At 41.6% G+C, this 19,185-nt stretch overlaps 1 protein-coding gene across 8 annotated transcripts in view; it reads left to right on the forward strand.

Moving 5' to 3' along the window:
• Window positions 1–19,185, forward strand: part of LOC117405124 (connector enhancer of kinase suppressor of ras 2) — a 129,355-nt gene that overhangs the window by 58,926 nt on the left and 51,244 nt on the right. For 5 of the 8 annotated variants that reach the window (XM_059028073.1, XM_059028065.1, XM_059028068.1 and 2 more), the window contains 5 exons: window positions 1,145–1,291; window positions 4,562–4,695; window positions 5,577–5,791; window positions 10,651–10,740; window positions 13,414–13,628. In XM_059028073.1, the coding sequence (XP_058884056.1) occupies window positions 1,145–1,291; window positions 4,562–4,695; window positions 5,577–5,791; window positions 10,651–10,740; window positions 13,414–13,628 (801 nt within the window). The remainder of the gene's footprint in view (window positions 1–1,144; window positions 1,292–4,561; window positions 4,696–5,576; window positions 5,792–10,650; window positions 10,741–13,413; window positions 13,629–19,185) is intronic. The other 3 variants (XM_059028067.1, XM_059028070.1, XM_059028072.1) reach the window with 1 other exon arrangement.

Consider the following 19,185-nt stretch of genomic DNA (forward strand, 5'->3'; position numbering starts at 1 on the left):
GCCATTCTACTGTGTGTGTGTGTGTGTTGTGTGTGCGTACGTGTGTTTTGTGTGTCTGTGCACGTGCACATGTATTTTTGTGTGTGTGTGTGTGCACATGTTTACAGAATCATTATATTATATAACTCTGCGGACTGCCCATCAAAGTAATTGCATTGCCCAGCACTCAAACAATAGCATGTAAAAGTTCCTCATCTGTGCTATTGTCGTAACTGACAAAACAGCTTTTTATTATTGTGTGCGGACAGCAGCTCCTCAAATCTGAGACTATTCTCCAAGCTGGGGTAGAAAAAATACTTCAAGGTCAATCCCCCAGTAGAGTAGATCAATGACCCAGGCCAGGTGGATTCCAATGAAACTCTGTAATCAGCTGTTTGAATGTACAATAGAACACCGGCTTCTTAACATTCCACTTCCATTTGAACAGGAGAATTTTCAGATTCTATTTTACAGCTGATCTAAATCTTCAGAATCAAATCTTCAAATGTTTTAATGTCTCGTCTTGAAACGCATGCTGTGCCTGTCCTTGGTTTCTTTGCTGGTTTTGAGCTCTCGCTGTTTTCATTGTTTATCTGTGGTCTTTTTCAGTTTCTTAATGGAAAACAAAGACATTGAAAAAGACTTCCGGTCGAAATGCTTCTCATTGAACTTACTACGTTTCATTTTGTATTTCTAAATCGGTTCAAACGTAGAAGACTTTCATTAATTAAGAGTCTGCTACAAATATACTAGTGCTTTAAAGTACTGGCTCACTTGATGTACTATATTGTGCCCAACCCAGCATTAGCAGAAATGCTGCGAGATGATCTTTGCATTACACATACAACTCAGTCTTAACTAACACATTCCTGGTGTTGGTTAAAATCACTGTGTTCTTCGGTACATACCATTTTCTTTTTCATCATCACATCCTGGTGACTTTTTAAAACTTGTAATGCACCCCCTGTAAGTACAGCTGGTACACCAGAGTGTAACCATTAACCTGTCCCCACTGCAACACTGCCCCCAGTGACACATACTGCATTGGTTCTTTGTGGTATTTCTTCCTGATGTAGAAAAAGGGCTACCTTTGAGTACAAGGTGGTGCTTTTTCATGTACGCATTTCACTTGATTTGTTTGATTAATGTATTTGTTGGTTATTAGGTGGGGTGGCAGTTGAAAAACTTGGTAAACGCACTACGTGAAGATCTCAGTGGTGTGATCTTGACTTTGAAAAAGCGACCTCAAAGCATGCTAACTGCAGCTCCTGCTTTACTAAAGAACATGAGATGGAAGCCCCTTGCACTGCAGGTGAGGAAGACCAGCCGTTATTACAGCAGGCCATGCCAGAACAGGGACTGCATCAGGGCTGGGGTCAATGGCCTTTTTAAAATTCCAATTCTATTTCAAAATCATTCCCATTCCTTTTAATCAATCACAATTCCAATTCCGTCAAAGGAATTCCTATGAAGGACTGGGGAAGTGGAATCGATTCAAAGGGAATGGGAATTAAAATTGGGAACCGATTTGAAAAAGGAACTGGAATTGAAAAAGAAAGGAATTGACCCCAACCCTGGACTTCATTGCTTTGAATGTAATGTAATTTCATTTAATTTAAAAACTTTTTACAGACATTGGTCCAGATATTTTGGATTGGTAAAATATGAGCATTGGAAATGAACTATGCCTACTTCTTGATATTATTTTTTTCCCTCTCTGTGTTTTTAATGTGTTCTGTTTTTAGACAGTGTTGTTCTTACCTGGTTAAGTAAAGGAGTCTATTGAAATAAATATTACACTTAGATCAGACATGTTTGTAAGAGAACCCACAGGAGTGATTGAAACCGTTTTCTCCAGGATGTAAAAGACCGAAACAGAAGATGATATGCAAAGAAGCGTGCGTTAGTTAATATACAGCTGCAATATTTCAGACTCGTATTTTAAACCTGTAATCCTGGTAAGTAATGATCGAAGCGGAAACTGCAATACGTCTTTGTTTTATTTCACCAAATGAATGTTCTGCATAAACCAATTATGTTCTTTTTATATGTATGTATATATAGACTGTCAAAATGCTAAAGAGCTGTTGGATTAATCAGCAAGCGATCTGTGTGTGTGTGGGGGGTCATTCGATAGCTTTGTTGATTTTTGTCTGTCTTCAGCAGTGATACATGAGTTCCTCAGGACATGCTTGGCTGAAGAAGTCAGCCATTTAGGTGCCAGAGAATGCTATTCCTCCTCTAATTGATCTGCAGCGGCAATAAGGAATCTGTGCGGGCTGATTTATCCTCTGAAATCAGCTCTGCCTCGTTGGCCTACTTAAATAAAACATTATCCAAGCAGCGAGCCAGCCCTTTATCAATCTCCCTGTGCTTTATTGTGTCTAGGTGGAGACGTTCTCTTTTGGCCAGACACCTCCAATCCCTTCTTCTTCTCTACTGCTGTCTGACACAAGATAACTCCTGAACGAATTGCTGGACTGTAGTGCACTTTTGCAAGTGTGTAGCTGTGTTGGTGCACCTAGAGGAATATTGATTTTTGGGGTGATAGCCCCACGGGGGACTGGCAGGACGGGGTGGTTAAATGACACAATTCCTGATATGTATTGTAAGTGTCTAGGTGGCACAGTTTTACTGCAACACGTTACTTTAATTGTTGTGACTACTAAGTGTAAGCAGCTGATGAGGTAATAATACTGACATCAGCATAAGACCTATATTTACATCTTGACCACAGAGCTCGCTCTTTAGTTGAATGGTAAGACATTCATCTTTGAACAGTAAGGATAGCAGTTTGCATCCAGCCCTTGCCTCTCCAGTCAGTTCAGTGGTGTGAGGATGCCAAGCCATTACAAGGATTATTAGGAAGCTCAATCGGAGGAGTGGACATTGCTTGTGTTTGATTTGTGCTATTCATAATTAAGATGGATATACTGTGCAGTGTGTTGGGGAGAATGAGGGGCATTCATTATATGTGGAAAAAACACATGCTTTCTGTTGATGCCCTGAGAGCATTCTACCCACTGTAGCATGTCAAGAACAATTCCATATAGCAAGGCTTAATACACATGAAGCACACTACAATATTTTTATAATACCACCAGAGGGCTCTTCTGTTATATAAAGGTATATTCTGTAATGAAAATGATGCGGTATGAAGGTTGCCTTATAATGAGCGACCACTGTATGTATATGTATGCAGGAGTGCTACCAACAGTACTGTAGGAAGTGAAGCAGCTGACCTCCAAATAGACACAAGATATCTAGAAGAAGGAGAAAAAAAAAATGAACAGCTGTAAATACACACACACAGCACCGCACAGTTTGGAGAGAGTTCAGCTCCACACTCTGTGAACACCAGTCCACACTGCCAGAGCACTGCACAGTTTGGAGAGTTCAGCTTCACACTCTGTGAACTCCAGTCCACACTGCCAGAGCACCGCACAGTTTGGAGAGAGTTCAGATTCACACTCTGTGAACACTAGTCCACACTGTTTTAATTAGATCTGAAGCAAGTGCATCTGTAACACTCCATCCCTGGTGGATGTAAGATTCTCTGTGATGTATTAATTTCATAACACTGGACACCAGCCTGCTGCTACTGTACCTGGGTTTTTTCTTCCCCTTGGCCACAACACTTGGAGTACACATAGTGCGTTTAAGCCACTGTATAGAGTGCAGTCATGTCAGTCTCTCTCTCTCTCTCTCTCTCTCACAGTGTCCACCGTGGTCAGTTTTCTTGTAGGTTGTTTTTTTATTCTTTTTATATCATCTGGCGTCTAATTCCTCCAGTGATTTAACTGTTGTTGTATTTCCCCCCCAGCCAGACCTTTTCATTTTTTCCTTTCCTTCTCTCCTTGGCATCCACAGGTTCCTCTGAGAATTTCATGGCAGGCATTCCATTTTAAACATCAATACCAGCTCTCCTGGTCTTGCCCAAGCTGTTCTCTTCATTTATTGTATAGACTTTTTGGTGCATTGAGAATTAATAAACCTTCCCAGGAGGTATAGCACTGTCCCTGGAACAATCCACACATACATGTAGCAATACATCGGTTTATATATCCTTAAATATTCTGACCCTTAGACTGCGATCATACCCATGTAGCAATAAATTAGTATGTTTATCCTTAAATATCATGATCTTTAGGGCATTCTCTCTCTCTCTCTCTCTCTCTCTCTCTCTCTCTCTCTCTCTCTCTCTCTCTCTCTCTCTCTCTCTCTCTCTCTCTCTCTCTCTCTCTCTGCTGCTGGAGTTCATTCCAAGAAACTTCAGTCAGAGTAATGGCGGGGGAGCCGTGCTATGATATTGCTATGTACCATCACTTACAGGAAATAATTCCAATAATATAAACCGAAGAACAGCGGACAGTATACACAAGTGGTTAGGGTTAAACTGGAAAGATCCAGGCAAAGATTACTGTCTCTGTTCTGTGAAATGCCATTGCTTTCCAGCAGAAATGTGTGTACGTGTGTATGTGATGGCTGTGTGCGACTTGTATAAAAGCTGATAACCGGTTTGACTTCACATTATCAAGCCATGATGCCTCGGTGTTCATTACCTTCTCTCCTCTCCTCTCAGCCCATTATCCCCAGAAGTCCCACGAGCAGCGTGGCCACCCCCTCCAGCACCATCAGCACGCCTTCCAAGCGGGACAGCTCGGCTCTGCAGGACCTATACATCCCTCCCCCGCCCGCCGAACCCTACACTCCCAGGTCTGCTGCTGTGTTCCCAGTCACATGCAGAAGCCACTCTTTGCTTAGGAGATATTGTTGCTCTGGCACTCCATAAATAAAAGCTAGTTAGCCAGTACTTCCAAAGTCCAAAAGGGTTAATGAGCAAAGCGTTAAAATCCATCATCTTACCACTGTTTATCTTAAGAGACTGAAGCTTTCAGTTGACTCCCATGTATTTGCTGTACAGCACTTTTTTTATTTCTAAATGTAGCACTGTTGAAGGGCTGAAACTCTACAGTAGCTAAAGTTGGGATCCCCATTGCCTGCTGCACAGGAAGTTCATCTATAGTGTGGTGGCATGGTAAAATGGATTTTCTAGTTGAAAAAGAGTCGTTGATCTACTGTGTAATGGTCCTTTTGAGAATGATGTTCTGTATGATGAGAATGTTCTGTATGATGAAAATGTTGTTCTGTATGATGAGAATGTTGTTCTGTATGATGAGAATGATGTTCTGTATGATGAGAATGTTTTGAATGATGTTCTGTATGATGAGAATGTTGTTCTGTATGATGAGAATGTTCTGAATGATGATCTGTATGATGAGAATAATGTTCTGTATGATAAACCGAATCAGCTTCCACAGAGTGCAGGAATCATTCTTCCTGCCAGCAGAGGAAGACAATCCGGTAGCACTTTAGATTACAGCAACCCTGTAATAACATGGTAATAACTGGTTAACAGCTTTTACATGTTCTTACAGGAATGTGTGTAATGAAATGAATGTTACATCAGTAACACGATGGTGTTCACAAGGCTGTCTCCAATCTGCAGTGCTGCTGGAAATACTGTAACGGCAGTGGCTGGTTCCTAATAAAGCCTTTGCAACGACTCTGACCGTCCTCCATTTTATTTGCTCCAGCAGAGACGAGAAGGGAAACCTCATCAGCGACGACATTCCCAGGCACCATGGGGGAGTGCCGGTGGCGAAAGGTTCGGAATCGCCCAACTCGTTCCTGGACCAGGAATACCGCAAGCGCGTCACCATGGTGGAAGAGGACACGGTGCTGTACTGCTATGAGTATGAGAAGGGAAGGGCAGGGGGACCGAGCCGCAGAGACAGCACGCCTACCTATGGTAAACCACTGCTCTTCTCTTTACAAGCAATCTGCAACCAATCCTTTTGTTTTGCTTTGTAAAGATTTCATCCCCAGCCAGAATCCTATGAAGCTGAGTGTTAGTGTTCCCTAACACAGTATCACAGTTTCAAAAGATGTTGCAGAATCTATATTGCATGGATAGCTAAAAGATGAAGAAAAACTAAGAGGTTTTCTGGATAAGATTGACTCCGAAGAGGGCTGCTCTAGGAAAAAAAATGCTCTGCGCTAAAGACAATGAATTAGACTGTTTGTTTTATTTGCTTTTGTTTTATTCGATTTCTGCAGGAACGTCAAGGAAGGCTGGGACATGAAAGCATATAGGGGGGTGCCTACATGAGCACGGGCAGAGCCTAGTGAGACAAGCTTCTGTGTGAATGTGCTGCTGTGAGAGTGCAAGACTGTTTATTGTTTTTGGTGTGGCTTAATTTGTCTTGTGGGCATTGTAAATCATTTCGGCAACAAAAATGCCAAAGGCAAAATACAAATAAACACGGTCTCCTAATTATGGACCCCGACAATCACATTATAACGGAGTAGCAGTGTCTATATCTCCCCCCGATGCCCAGATGCTGCTCAAAGCATCTTCTAAACCCCTTAAAAGCACATCACATTGCGCAGCATTATTAATCTCCTTTATCCTCCCCGACACACTCCATTGCTCTCACTACCCAGTGCCTGTTATTCATTATCGACCGTGAGCGACAGAGTACCCCATTTCCTCAAGATTCTTGCTTTTACCCAGGTTTAGTGCTGCTGATGGGCCCAGCGCACTGAACGGGTCATTAATTCTCTCACACCCGGTTACAGAGGAGTCAGTAATCGGTGATTATAGAAACAATATGCATTCACGTGTGAAAATGTGAGACCACGTTGGACTTTAAGCAGGCATTTTAAACAACTTCTCATGCATTTTATCATATATGGTCCTTTTCTCTTACTATTTTAAATGAATTGCATGTGCGATTTAAAGTCATCAATTAAATTAGGCAATCACTAATTTACCTATTTTAAGTTACAGTGGTTTGATTTCATATGCACAGCAAATCAAAACAACAGGAGGAGTGGGGTGTTCTAATACATTGTATTTGAACAGCATTAAAGTGCATTTATAAGTTGGCCAACAACAACATTTATGGAGCTAGGATAATGGTATAAAATAAGAGTAATAAGAGACCTGCAAAATCTCTGGATACTCCCATACTGGTAGTTAAGTGATTGCCAAAAAAATGGATTGTGACACACGTACGTAACACATTGGCATCTAAAAACGCAACACAAAAACACTGGGCAGCAGAAGCAGCATCTTCCTAATGTGCTCTAATGCTGGTGCTGCGGTGGTGCTCTAGGAGGCTCTGGTCATCCAGTAGGAATCTGCTCTTCTCAGACAGTGTCACACAGAAGGGCATTGGAGAAAATCGTGTTCATTTTTAAAATAAACTCACAGCTTCTTCTCCTGTCCGTCTGCGTTAACAAGCGCAGTTCCTTTGCAGAATAAAACTGCAGGAGTCTTTTATGTTCTGTAATGTTGCTAAGTTCCAGCACATAAGAAAAGTCGTGATTCAGCCCAATGCTGCTTGTCCAGTTCCTAATAGTGGACGGATCCCAGAGCCGCAGCCAGACTGCTTTTGAAGGATCTCCGTCAATCAGCAGCAACAACACAGCTTTCTATACACCCACCACTCTGTGTAAAGAAGACAGTGCCGCCTAAACTCTGCTCTGAATCGCTCTGCTCAACTTCCAAATGTGTCCTCTGGTGCAGGTCTGTGTGCTGAGATTGAAATAGTGACTGGGGTTGACTTTTACTATTTCAGAAGCTTCATTGGCTCCTATCGCCAATTCATACAGTTAGCTGGTCAGAAACTGCCTGGAGCAGGGATGTCAACACCCTAGCCCAGTGCCCCTATAGTACCCTGATGACTTTGACTTCTCCATGGATTCTTCCATGCAGCTTCTGGTCATCCGTGTGTGTGTGCGTGTGTGCAGGACCAGAGCTCAGACTAAGCAATGCTACAAAACTCTAAATTAGAGAGAAAAAAATCCATACAAACTACAAAACAGCTTATCCATTGATGAACCCTGCTGAGGATATTTATTTAGCTAGCGTTTCAGAATCATACATAGAGATATCTGTCATTGCTCACATTCATATATCATACTCACATTGTTACTGCTTATCCAAAAACATATTTTAAAATTGAGCTACTCTAAATTGGCCATTTTTTTCCCCAGCTTGTTTTCTTTCAATAACACATTTATAGCAAACTGTTTTGAGGCTGAAATGTAATTGGAGTTCATTAGTTATCGGAAAGGCTTACTGTTGAGGCAGAGTGACTCAATGTTTATTGTCGTACTGTTCCTCAGCGTTACTGATGCAAACCAGAAGCTGACCTAGAGATGGATTCATAACCTTAGGGAAAAATGAAACACTAATAAAATAAATATTCATTGAATTTATTTATAAAGTGCCGTTACACAGCCAACAGACTAGTGGACGTTGTAACTCCCTGTGGCCGCAGTTAATGGGTACACTGAGTGCACAGTTTAAAATTAAAGTCATTCATTTGAACTGCGCTGGAAGGAAAGGGAAGTTGATCCGCTCTCCTTCTGTACAGAAGTGCCAGGGTGAGGGACGGGGGAGGAATCACTGCTGTACTCGAGGCCTCTGAAAGAGGAAATGGGCTGGGTGACACAGCCGCACATGGAACTGAAAAGGATGGAGGCAAACCTGAAACACTCTTTGGAAATCCACCTACAGTGGGTGTAAAAAGAAATGCATTCCCCACCAAAGACACAGTGGATTGTTCCCTTGGCGCATGTTCCCTCAACTGCGTCGGTCTATCAGATCTGCCGTCTTGCTCATTGTGACTGAAATCGACTTGACCTTTTGGCAGAGTTGCTCTCTCTTTCAGTGGTAACAAGAGTAGTGTGGTGTTATCTGTGTCCCCATGTGAACGACAGCCCTCCTGCTGCAGAGCTTAGAGGAGCAGGCAGCGTGTGCGTGCGTGCGTGTGTTTGCGTGCATGCGTGTGTGTGTGTGTGTGTGTGTGTGCAGGGGATCAACCAGCCCGCTGTGCCGTGCAGAGCCACTGGACACACAGTAGCTGGGCACATGGGACAACAGCCAAGCTCCTCCCAGCTGGCTCAATTTATTGGAATTCCTATTTGCTGTACCGTAAAGCTTTTTTTAAGTTAAAAAAGAATAAGACAAAGTTTTAGTACGGATTCAGAATATTCTGCTGACGCTAATGTTTCAAATGTTTTTTTTTTCCCCAGTAACAGAATGAACACAGTAATCTCTGTAAACAATATAATACGTTTTACAATAATAACTTTCTTCAGATATTAGATCTGCTCCCATGCGAGATAGAAAACAAATCGTTTGTTAGACTCTGTGGGTAGACGGCAAAGTCTAGGAAGGCCAGTGCATGCGTTTTTTTTTTTTTTTTCAAGCAATAATGTGGCGGAGATGCAGAGAGATGAGGGTCACACAGTCATACAGTAGTTGTGAATGGTGACACTGCATATGTGTAATATGGGCCAGCCTACCCATCACACAGTCATACAGAGTTGTGAATGGTGATACTGCATATGTGTAATATAGTTCTATTCTGCATGTTTTTTAATCCTTTTTTTTATGAGCATCTGCCAGTGCTGTATTAACATGGCTATCATTCACGATAGAATTTAACGCTTTGAGGTACATTCTAGTGTTTGAAGTTGTTTATGATTTTAATTATTGTATCCTTCTTGTTGTTTATATTCAGTCTGTATCGTTTAATACCTACTGTCGCATGAATAGAGCTCTGAGAATCATGTCTAACCTCCAAGTACATCTGTACGTCAGAGTGTAACCGAACCTGTCCCCCTGCATCATTCTACTAAGGGCAGAGTGTAACTGTAAACCTGTCCCCCTGCATCGTTTTATTAAGGGCAGTGTGTAACTGTAAACCTGTCCCCCTGCATCGTTCTACTAAGGCAGAGTGTTGCGGGGAGTGGCATGTTAATGGTGACACTCAGGTGTATGCAGTGGGTGCTTTTAACTTCTAGCAGTAAGTGAATCTGAATGTTAGTTCAGAGAACTCTGACAGAGGCAGCAGATTGAACTGGCTGTTACCGAAGAGAGTACCTGCGCTGAGCAAAATGAGGCTGACGTCACATCACAGCCATTGAGGAACAGTGATGTATCCGGAGCTTAGCCTCCCTCAATGCTGTTCACTAGAGACACGGCCACAGCTGCTGCTGGGGGGAGAAGGCCAGCCTGCGGAGTGTTGAGTCAGTAACTGGATACAATGTATTGCATTACTGTCCCCTGCTGAGGGTGCATATCCCTGCTGGGAGATACATGGCAGGGAATAAATACGGAACGTCACACTTTAGAGTGTATCATAATCTAGGGGTGTATGTACAGTAGGCTGGCTGTCTGTCTGTCCAACTGCCTGTCTGTACTGCGTGTCAAACTTACATTGGGACCCATTGACAGGCATTGAAATATTCATCCGTCCATGAATGTGTAATTGAAAATCCATAGCGATCAATAATTGATTAACCGATTAATTGTTACATCTCTTATCTATTTATCCCACATAACCAGGATAATTACTCCCTGAGACTAAAAGTCTAATTTCCAGGGAGTTCTGTTTGTATGAAGCTTGCTCAAGTTTGACTGTTTTAAGCCGATATGTAAAACTTAGAGTATTTCAGATCGCTATGCAGTGGCAGTTATTATTCCCATCCCTGATGTGTACGTGTGCGTTGGAGTATTGGAGCATCCCTAAACAAAGGGGCTCTACTGGGAGTGAATGGAGCGCACACTGAGTTCTGTTCTCTTCCTTCTAGGCAGGCTGAGACCTTTTTCTATGCCAGTGGAATATAATTGGGTCGGTGATTATGAGGATCCGAGCAAGCTTAAGCGAGAGGGGAGACGAGGTGAGTGCATTTAAATGACTGTAAGTGCTGGGCCCAAATGGAATAGAAGGTTATTTGACACTTCATTTATAAAAATAAAAAAAATGGGGCAGGGGGAAGAGGGGGGTGTAATTTGCTCTCTAATGTTTCAATGACATAGATTTATTATCTAAAAATAGGTTTCGCTTATTGAGAAGAACGGAAGTTAATCTATATGATTATGAGGAAGCAGGGAGATAATAGAGGAGGAAAGAAACACATGGTGCGTGAAAACAGGTAACCCACTGAACCTGCACAGGATGCTGCTTTATGGGTATTGCCACAGCATTGCTGTGGACAGAATTAATGAGGGGCACATTATTATTATTATTATTATTATTATTATTATTATTATTATTATTATTATTATTATTATTATTATTACTGTGCTGCAAAATCTCACACACAGGATATTTAATTAAAAAAATGAAAGTAATTCCATACATCTTCCCGAGGTATATAGGGCTCAAACAAGCGGTTTGTTAAAGAAACGCGTGTTATAGCAAACATGCATTTTCATTTTAAAACAGACAAGTGGTACTACACAAAGATCTCCGTTTGCAAGCTGTGTCTTCCAGGGAGTCTGTTACGGCTTTACTTCGGGGCCAAAGCATGTTATTGGCTGAAAGCCTGTCTGTCAATAGGGGAAGCAGCTGATCAATTCATTCAGGGATTATTTTACCTGGTGGATCCTTGCTTTCATTTTCAACAGACTATGCTTCGAATCGGATTCATTTCGAACCCTGTTTATGGCCTCTTCGCAAACCGTCTTTTTAGCTAGAACCGGGAGCTCAGTGTGTCAATTTCAGCAGCACACCACTGGATTGGAATGCGAGCAAAGCCACATTTGAAACTAGTCCCGGTAAGCATGGTATTGCACTAAATGTATCCCACGCTAGATACACCCACTCTAGTGGTATACTCTGTAGTATATTACTTATAAAGCTTTTAAAAACTAAAAAAAACTAAACTATTTCACAGTTTTGTTCAACGTGAAACAGATGCCAGCTTGCCGCACTAATTCTTTTGTGTCTTTACCATCCCTTTGGGACATGCAGTACAAATGCTGCCTGATGACTGCAGCTCGACAGTGTCACTGCAATGGGATGGTGCAGGCTCCCTGTCCTCAGTGATGGGGTGAGCGGTGGCTTTGTCTGACTCCAGCAGTCTTCATCGCAGGGCAGGCAGTCTGTAACTCTGCACAGTGATCTGTGGTGCCCGGCTCCCAAGTGGTGTTTGTGTGTAATCGTGTTGAGAGGAATGACTTGGGATTGCCATGTATTCACAGCCTGTCTTATTTATTTTTTTCATAAAGTGTGAATGCAGGATTGAGCATGTGTTTAATCTCAGTCTGCTTGCGTAATTCTAGACACAAGGCAGGGACCACATTTGTTTACCGAGTATACGCAGATAAATTGTTTAATTCCCAACTGTTTGGGACCTGCAAACGTTTTGCACAAGCTTGCATTTTAAATGTTTATTAGAAAATGGATCAGCGATTTCCTTCAACCTGATTGTTCAATGTGAGGTCCCCAATCTCTGGTAAAGGAATTGACCTTTTTTCTGCTTGATGAATGACAATCTCTGTTCTAGTACACGCCCTCTGAATGTTGTCTGTCAATGTAGGCTATTTGTAGGTTGTGCAGTATGGCATTATGACAGGTACAGGTGTTTTATTGCCTATGTTTTGTAGTTAAGTGGAATTCACTGCAGTAAAACTGTAAACTGTTGCCTTCTTGCATGGTTTTAGACCACTGGTGATTTCATTTGTCTGTGTAAGTGAACAGAACAGATTTAACACTGGGGAAAGCATTGGCCCAAATGTCAACTTTTACTGCTTATTTTTATTTCGTATGTGTGTGGATGGATTACCTTTTTACAAATGCTGAAGGCATAAGCCATTAATTATGTTGAAGCAGTTTTTTTTTCTTTCAATATTAAAGAAGGAAGAGGTAGTATGCCTTCAAGTTTAAAGCAAGAAGTCCACTGAATAGATGCTCTTCAGTGTTGATAAGCGCTTGCAGGTTTAGGAAAGAATATGAACTCTCCGATCTTAATTGCCTTCCCCGTACAGTATGGATCTAATTATACTTTCCATAAACAAGCAGGAGAGATTTGCATTATAGGGGGTCATTGAAAACACTGTGATGAAATGAAGCATCATTGCAGGGGCCATAGAGACGAAATGAGCTAGCTTTCATCCGTAGCATATTAAAAAGAAAGTAAGTGATCAGTTATTTTGACTGTATAGAATGCTGTAGTGCTGCACTGTTTCAGATGACCAGCAGGGAGCGGAGGGCAGCAGATTATCTGTAATATGTTTGACCAGGAATTTTGACGATTAACAGACGAAAGGCCAATGTCTTCCAGTGTTTATCAGAGGATCAGACTTCAGTGTAGATGTACTGTGTATACACTGGCTGATTTGTCTGTATTAAGGGTTTCCTAATACCTAGCATTTTAAGTTCTGGTAAAAGCTCACTTGCTTATGCAAGTCGTGTAAAAAGGAAGAGTCTGTCAGTCAGTCAGTTCTGTTGTCATGTTTACAGGAGCAGGGAGATGCATCTTGTATATATTACAGAGCACATGCCAGGATTGCCAGTGATGGACAGTATTTGAAGATTTCTTTTTTGTTTTGTTTTTTTTTTTGCGCAGAAACCTCCCTCCTGCGGTATGTGAGTGAAGATAAAGTCTCTCAAGAAGAGTACCTGACGCAGAGGAGCAGCAAACGAGACACGGGGAAGAAATCCAAAAAGAAGGGCGAGAAGGGGGGCAGCCCCATCCACTATGCACTGCAGCCCGGTGTGCAGATGGAAATGATGAGGCAAGAATCAATAAGCACTCCCATCCCAGACACATCCCTGTACCACGTAAGTGAAATGAACCCTGAACTCAGGAACTCTGACTGTAGACTGCAGAAATACAAAGCGTAGGGTTGCCACCTGTCCAAGTTTTCCATGGATCGTTTCCAGGTTTTGAGGAAGGCATCCCGGGATTTCAATACATTTTCAAGTAAACTGCTACATAGGCTACTATATTCCAAGGCTGCCTTTTAAAAATACAAATTCTATTAGGACAGCACAGCAAGGTGCTACAAATTGGCCTACAGTGTGATTTCAATTCTTTTTTTTTTTTTTTTACTTTACAATAACATGGCAGTCCATTACAGGATAATAAGGGGAAAGGACTTTGTTAAATTCAAAAAATGATTAAGTAAAGGCTACAGTTCCTCTCATTTCTAGTAATAGGACTCCGCTTTGACTTGTTTTATTTGATACATTTTTCATGTCTAATGGGGAAATCCAGGTGAATTCTAAATGGAGCGCTGCCTGTTCATTCCCTGGATAGGATTTGTATATATAGATCAGAGTAATGGCTTTCATTAGCCTGAAATGAAAGAATTGCATTGACATGCACCAGAGAGGCGACTGCAGTTTGACCTCTAGAGCAGGACTGTCCAGCTCTTCTGGTTTAGTGCTGGAGAAGAGCTTGTTTTTGATAGAAGCAAGTAAAAAACAAATGTGTTACTGTTAAAACTAGGGGTTGTAATCGATTTAATGATTCATAGATCAATCACACCTGTGGGCTTTGATCAATTCAAAAATAATTGATCGATTTAATCTTGTCTACCTGAGTGCGGTATCAAAAACTGGTGCAAGAAAAATAAATCTTGAAAAAGGGTGATGGGTATTTCGAAAGAACTTCCAATGACATGTAAGCAAATATTTTCAAACTGTCAAATTACATGTAAGTAAAATGTATGTATATTAAACATTAGCTGGCATTATGAAGCATTGCAGTAAATAGCATTATGTTACTACTTTGTATTACTTGTAATTGTCTTTCAATACAATTACACATATCACCAGGTGTGATTAATCAAATAATCGATTGGAGATCGGGTGATTAATTGATCATTAGAAAGTGTCAAGATTAAAACCCGTAGTTTAAACCTGTAACGTGTTTTACAAACACAATACTGAAGTGGTGTGTAGTCCAGCTAAACATTCCTTTTCCTTTCCTTTAGCCTGACAGACCAGTCTGTTTAAAAAACATAAACGACATGAACATTGTTGTTGCTTGAGCCTGCTGTGCAGCTTCCCCTTAATCTAAACGTGTGAAGATGCCTGGTCCATTTCCAGCACAGGGTCCTTGCATTCTTGTTGTTTGTGTGCGTGTCAAGCCTGCCTTGCGTTTCAACTGCATGCCATGGGATGTTCAGCCTCCCACATCTTTGGAAGCCCCCTGCTTTTCAGAGGCTCTATATTTTGCAAGGCTGGTTGCTGGAGCTGCTGAGACAGAGTATGTTCGTAACAGATGGCTGTCTTCTCTGTGATCTGCTCGTTGATGGTCACAGCGAGCTGGATTTCACTCCCTTTTAATTCTGGCATGAGTCAACGAAATGATGAATAATAGATCTGGGACAGGTGTGCAAGGTGAGACTGTTCACACAGTGGCTTCATTAGCACAGACTGCAGGACTGCTGGAGCGCTACCAGCTATGTGGCGGAACGCATGTCTGGACTCTGCTGAACTTATTGGACTCCTGCTTGGAGGAACTGAGACACCTGGACTGGCTTACAGTGGAGATGTGTGTGTGTGTGTTTTCTCTTGAACAATGCTACATTGGCCAGGCTGGAATCTAAGTGTATACAAACTATACATGCCGCTTCAGTTTTTTTTAGCAGACGCCCTTATCCAGGGCGACTTGCAATTGTTACAAGATATCACATTATTTTTACATAAAATTACCATTTATACAGTTGGGTTTTTACTGGAGCAATCTAGGTAAAGGACCTTGCTCAAGGGTACAGCAGCGGTGTCCCCCACCTGGGATTGAACCCACGACCCTCCGGTCAAGAGTCCAGAGCCCTAACCACTACTCCACACTGCTGCCCAGTTGTTGTAGGGCTACTTCTTAGAACATGTGCTTTTTAGAGCAGACACATCCCTTACAATAGTACACACATGGACATTTTTGTAGTTTTTCCCCTGCGTTTCCTATGGTTATACAATGCATTTACCATAGCTGACCATGTTTTTTTAATGTGCTTTATCATACCGGTGTGGGATTTACATTTTACTAGGCTTTATTGCACTTTGCTATGCTTTTATGATGGTAACGTTTATAAGGATTACTGTGTTTTAGCCATTTAGGCTTGTGTTGAGGAATTTAAATCTAAATACAGTACCGTGTGTAAGGATTGTAAGTCACAAACCTTGACGCTGGTAGTTTCTATCATCATGAAGAACAATTGATAACCCTTGGAATCACTTCAAGGAGGGATGTGTGATTTCTTCAGTGGAGGAATAGGAGTTTAAACTGCTCACTGGGTCGAGGTGAAGACTTCAGGGTCCTGCTGTATTTGAGGGGTGAGGCACCTGGCAGTGCAACACTATACACTGGACTTTACCAAGAAAAAGTTATTGAGGAGAACAGGTTTTTTTTCCTGTATAATTTTTGGTTTGGACAAGAAAGCAAGAGAGACAGTTTTGGCTGTAACCTTAGGATAAGGTTCTTGAAAATAGAAACATACTTTGCTATCTTTGAGCCACACAAAAACTGCAGTAAAGTATCATTTTGCATATCAAACTGCCAGAAATAATTACATGTCCTGTGTTTTTAAATTATATATATATCTGAGGAGTGCATGATGGATTATAGAGAGCGCAGACAGTTTCAATCTCTATACAGATTTAGAGCCCGTCTCAGGATACAGAACTGTACTTCTTGGCCTCTGATTGGAGGGATAAATTATCTTCAGAATTTCCAATTTGAATTTTAATTAAACTTGGCATACATATTTGTTGCTATATATAATATATAAAATGTAATTTTTTACAGCATTAAAGTCTATTCCTTGAGGAACCACAATTTAATGTTGAGCATGTGTTTTGAGGCTTGCTAGTTTCCTGCTCCAGTAAAGATCACGTACAAAGACTGGTGTGTAAAGCTACTAATACCCTATTCACACGATCATCACAATCTGAATACATGATTGTGAATGGCAGTCGTGTGGTTTAAATGCACATTATTTAGATAGTGTGGATAGCTTATAGATAGGGCTTCTAGTTTTTTGGTTTTATTTTTGATCATGTGATTTCCTTTTAAACATATTTTGAGCCGATTTGCTTTCTTAATCAAACACTAATTACCAAAGGAAGCTGTTTCTTTTTACCCTCATATCTTGATTTAGTTAACAAACGAGGTGCATTGATCTCACCTGATTGTATTTGAACCTGCATTTCGTTCTGGCTCTGATCGCCGAATTCATCTTATTAATTTCCACTGCATTAGTTTCTAGTAGTGCGTCGCTAATTTAAACAATCTGGTATTCAATTAAGGCTTGAGAACTACTAAGTAAGGGTTAAAGGGATGGAGAGGGATGGAAAATAAAAACCGAAAACTGGAAGCTATACTTACAGAATAATATCAGTAACGCTGCATAGCAGTCTTTTGTAATGCTTTTTTTTTTTTTTTTTTACTGGAGCAGGAAACTACCAAGTCGCCAAAAACCTGCTCAACATGCATATGAAATATGAGCTCCAATGACAGTCTAATGACAGATACACACATCCATGGCATGTCTATTAAACTTCAGCAAGTTGTTTATTGCATATTCATGAAATGCTTATTTACGACACTGGAAATAAAGCGTTGGCGATGATTCATTTAAAGTGTACATATTTTCATTTTGAGCTCCTGGCTGGTGGTTTTATTGTCGTGTTTGAGCTCCTGGCTGGTGGTTTTATTGTCGTGTTTGAGCTCCTGGCTGGTGGTTTTATTGTCGTGTTTGAGCTCCCCGCTGGTGGTTTTATTGTCGTGTTTGAGCTCCTGGCTGGTGGTTTTATTGTCGTGTTTGAGCTCCTGGCTGGTGGTTTTATTGCCGTGTTTGAGCTCCTGGCTGGTGGTTTTATTGTCGTGTTTGAGCTCCTGGCTGGTGGTTTTATTGTCGTGTTTGAGCTCCTGGCTGGTGGTTTTATTGTCGTGTTTGAGCTCCTGGCTGGTGGTTTTATTGTCGTGTTTGAGCTCCTGGCTGGTGGTTTTATTGTCGTGTTTGAGCTCCCGGCTAGTGGTTTTATTGTCGTGTTTGAGCTCCCCGCTGGTGGTTTTATTGTCGTGTTTGAGCTCCCCGCTGGTGGTTTTATTGTCGTGTTTGAGCTCCCCGCTGGTGGTTTTATTGTCGTGTTTGAGCTCCCCGCTGGTGGTTTTATTGTCGTGTTTGAGCTCCTGGCTGGTGGTTTTATTGTCGTGTTTGAGCTCCCGGCTGGTGGTTTTATTGTCGTGTTTGAGCTCCCCGCTGGTGGTTTTATTGTCGTGTTTGAGCTCCCCGCTGGTGGTTTTATTGTCGTGTTTGAGCTCCCCGCTGGTGGTTTTATTGTCGTGTTTGAGCGCCTGGCTGGTGGTTTTATTGTCGTGTTTGAGCGCCTGGCTGGTGGTTTTATTGTCGTGTTTGAGCTCCTGCCTGGTGGTTTTATTGTCGTGTTTGAGCTCCTGCCTGGTGGTTTTATTGTCGTGTTTGAGCTCCTGCCTGGTGGTTTTATTGTCGTGTTTGAGCTCCTGCCTGGTGGTTTTATTGTCGTGTTTGAGCTCCTGCCTGGTGGTTTTATTGTCGTGTTTGAGCTCCTGCCTGGTGGTTTTATTGTCGTGTTTGAGCTCCTGGCTGGTGGTTTTATTGTCGTGTTTGAGCTCCTGGCTGGTGGTTTTATTGTCGTGTTTGAGCTCCTGGCTGGTGGTTTTATTGTCGTGTTTGAGCTCCTGGCTGGTGGTTTTATTGTCGTGTTTGAGCTCCTGGCTGGTGGTTTTATTGTCGTGTTTGAGCTCCTGGCTGGTGGTTTTATTGTCGTGTTTGAGCTCCTGGCTGGTGGTTTTATTGTCGTGTTTGAGCTCCTGGCTGGTGGTTTTATTGTCGTGTTTGAGCTCCTGGCTGGTGGTTTTTTTGGTGCTACAGTGATTTGGGAATGGACTGGAGTGGGCCATGCTGTGCAATCCCTGATTTGTAAAGTAACCTAAAATAATTTAACTGGAATGTGTTGTACTGCTATGACCAAAAGTGTTTTGCATCACCCGATAGAATTAGATAATTTTGCTTCATAAAGTGGAACGAAACCTGCTGAATAATTGAATTGCATACTGCTTTGTAGTTTTCCATATACTGACATTTTAATTTAACATGAAATAACTACAAATAGCTTCCGGTAGACTCTTCATTTTGTAGTTTCTTTGATTACATGATGTTAAATAAAATATCTAAAATATATATATATAAACTGTCTCAATCATAAAAATCTAGGTGATGCAAAACTTTTGGCCTTCGCTGTACATTCAGTAGAAGTATTTGTTTGTTTTTTTTCCAGGATGCTGTAAATCCCTTGGAGACTCAAGTGTCTTCACGATGTTCACAAAAACAAAATAAGAGAAGCGCAC

Source organism: Acipenser ruthenus, chromosome 8, assembly GCF_902713425.1.
Source record: "Acipenser ruthenus chromosome 8, fAciRut3.2 maternal haplotype, whole genome shotgun sequence".
In the NCBI taxonomy this organism is placed as follows: Eukaryota; Metazoa; Chordata; class Actinopteri; order Acipenseriformes; family Acipenseridae; genus Acipenser; species Acipenser ruthenus.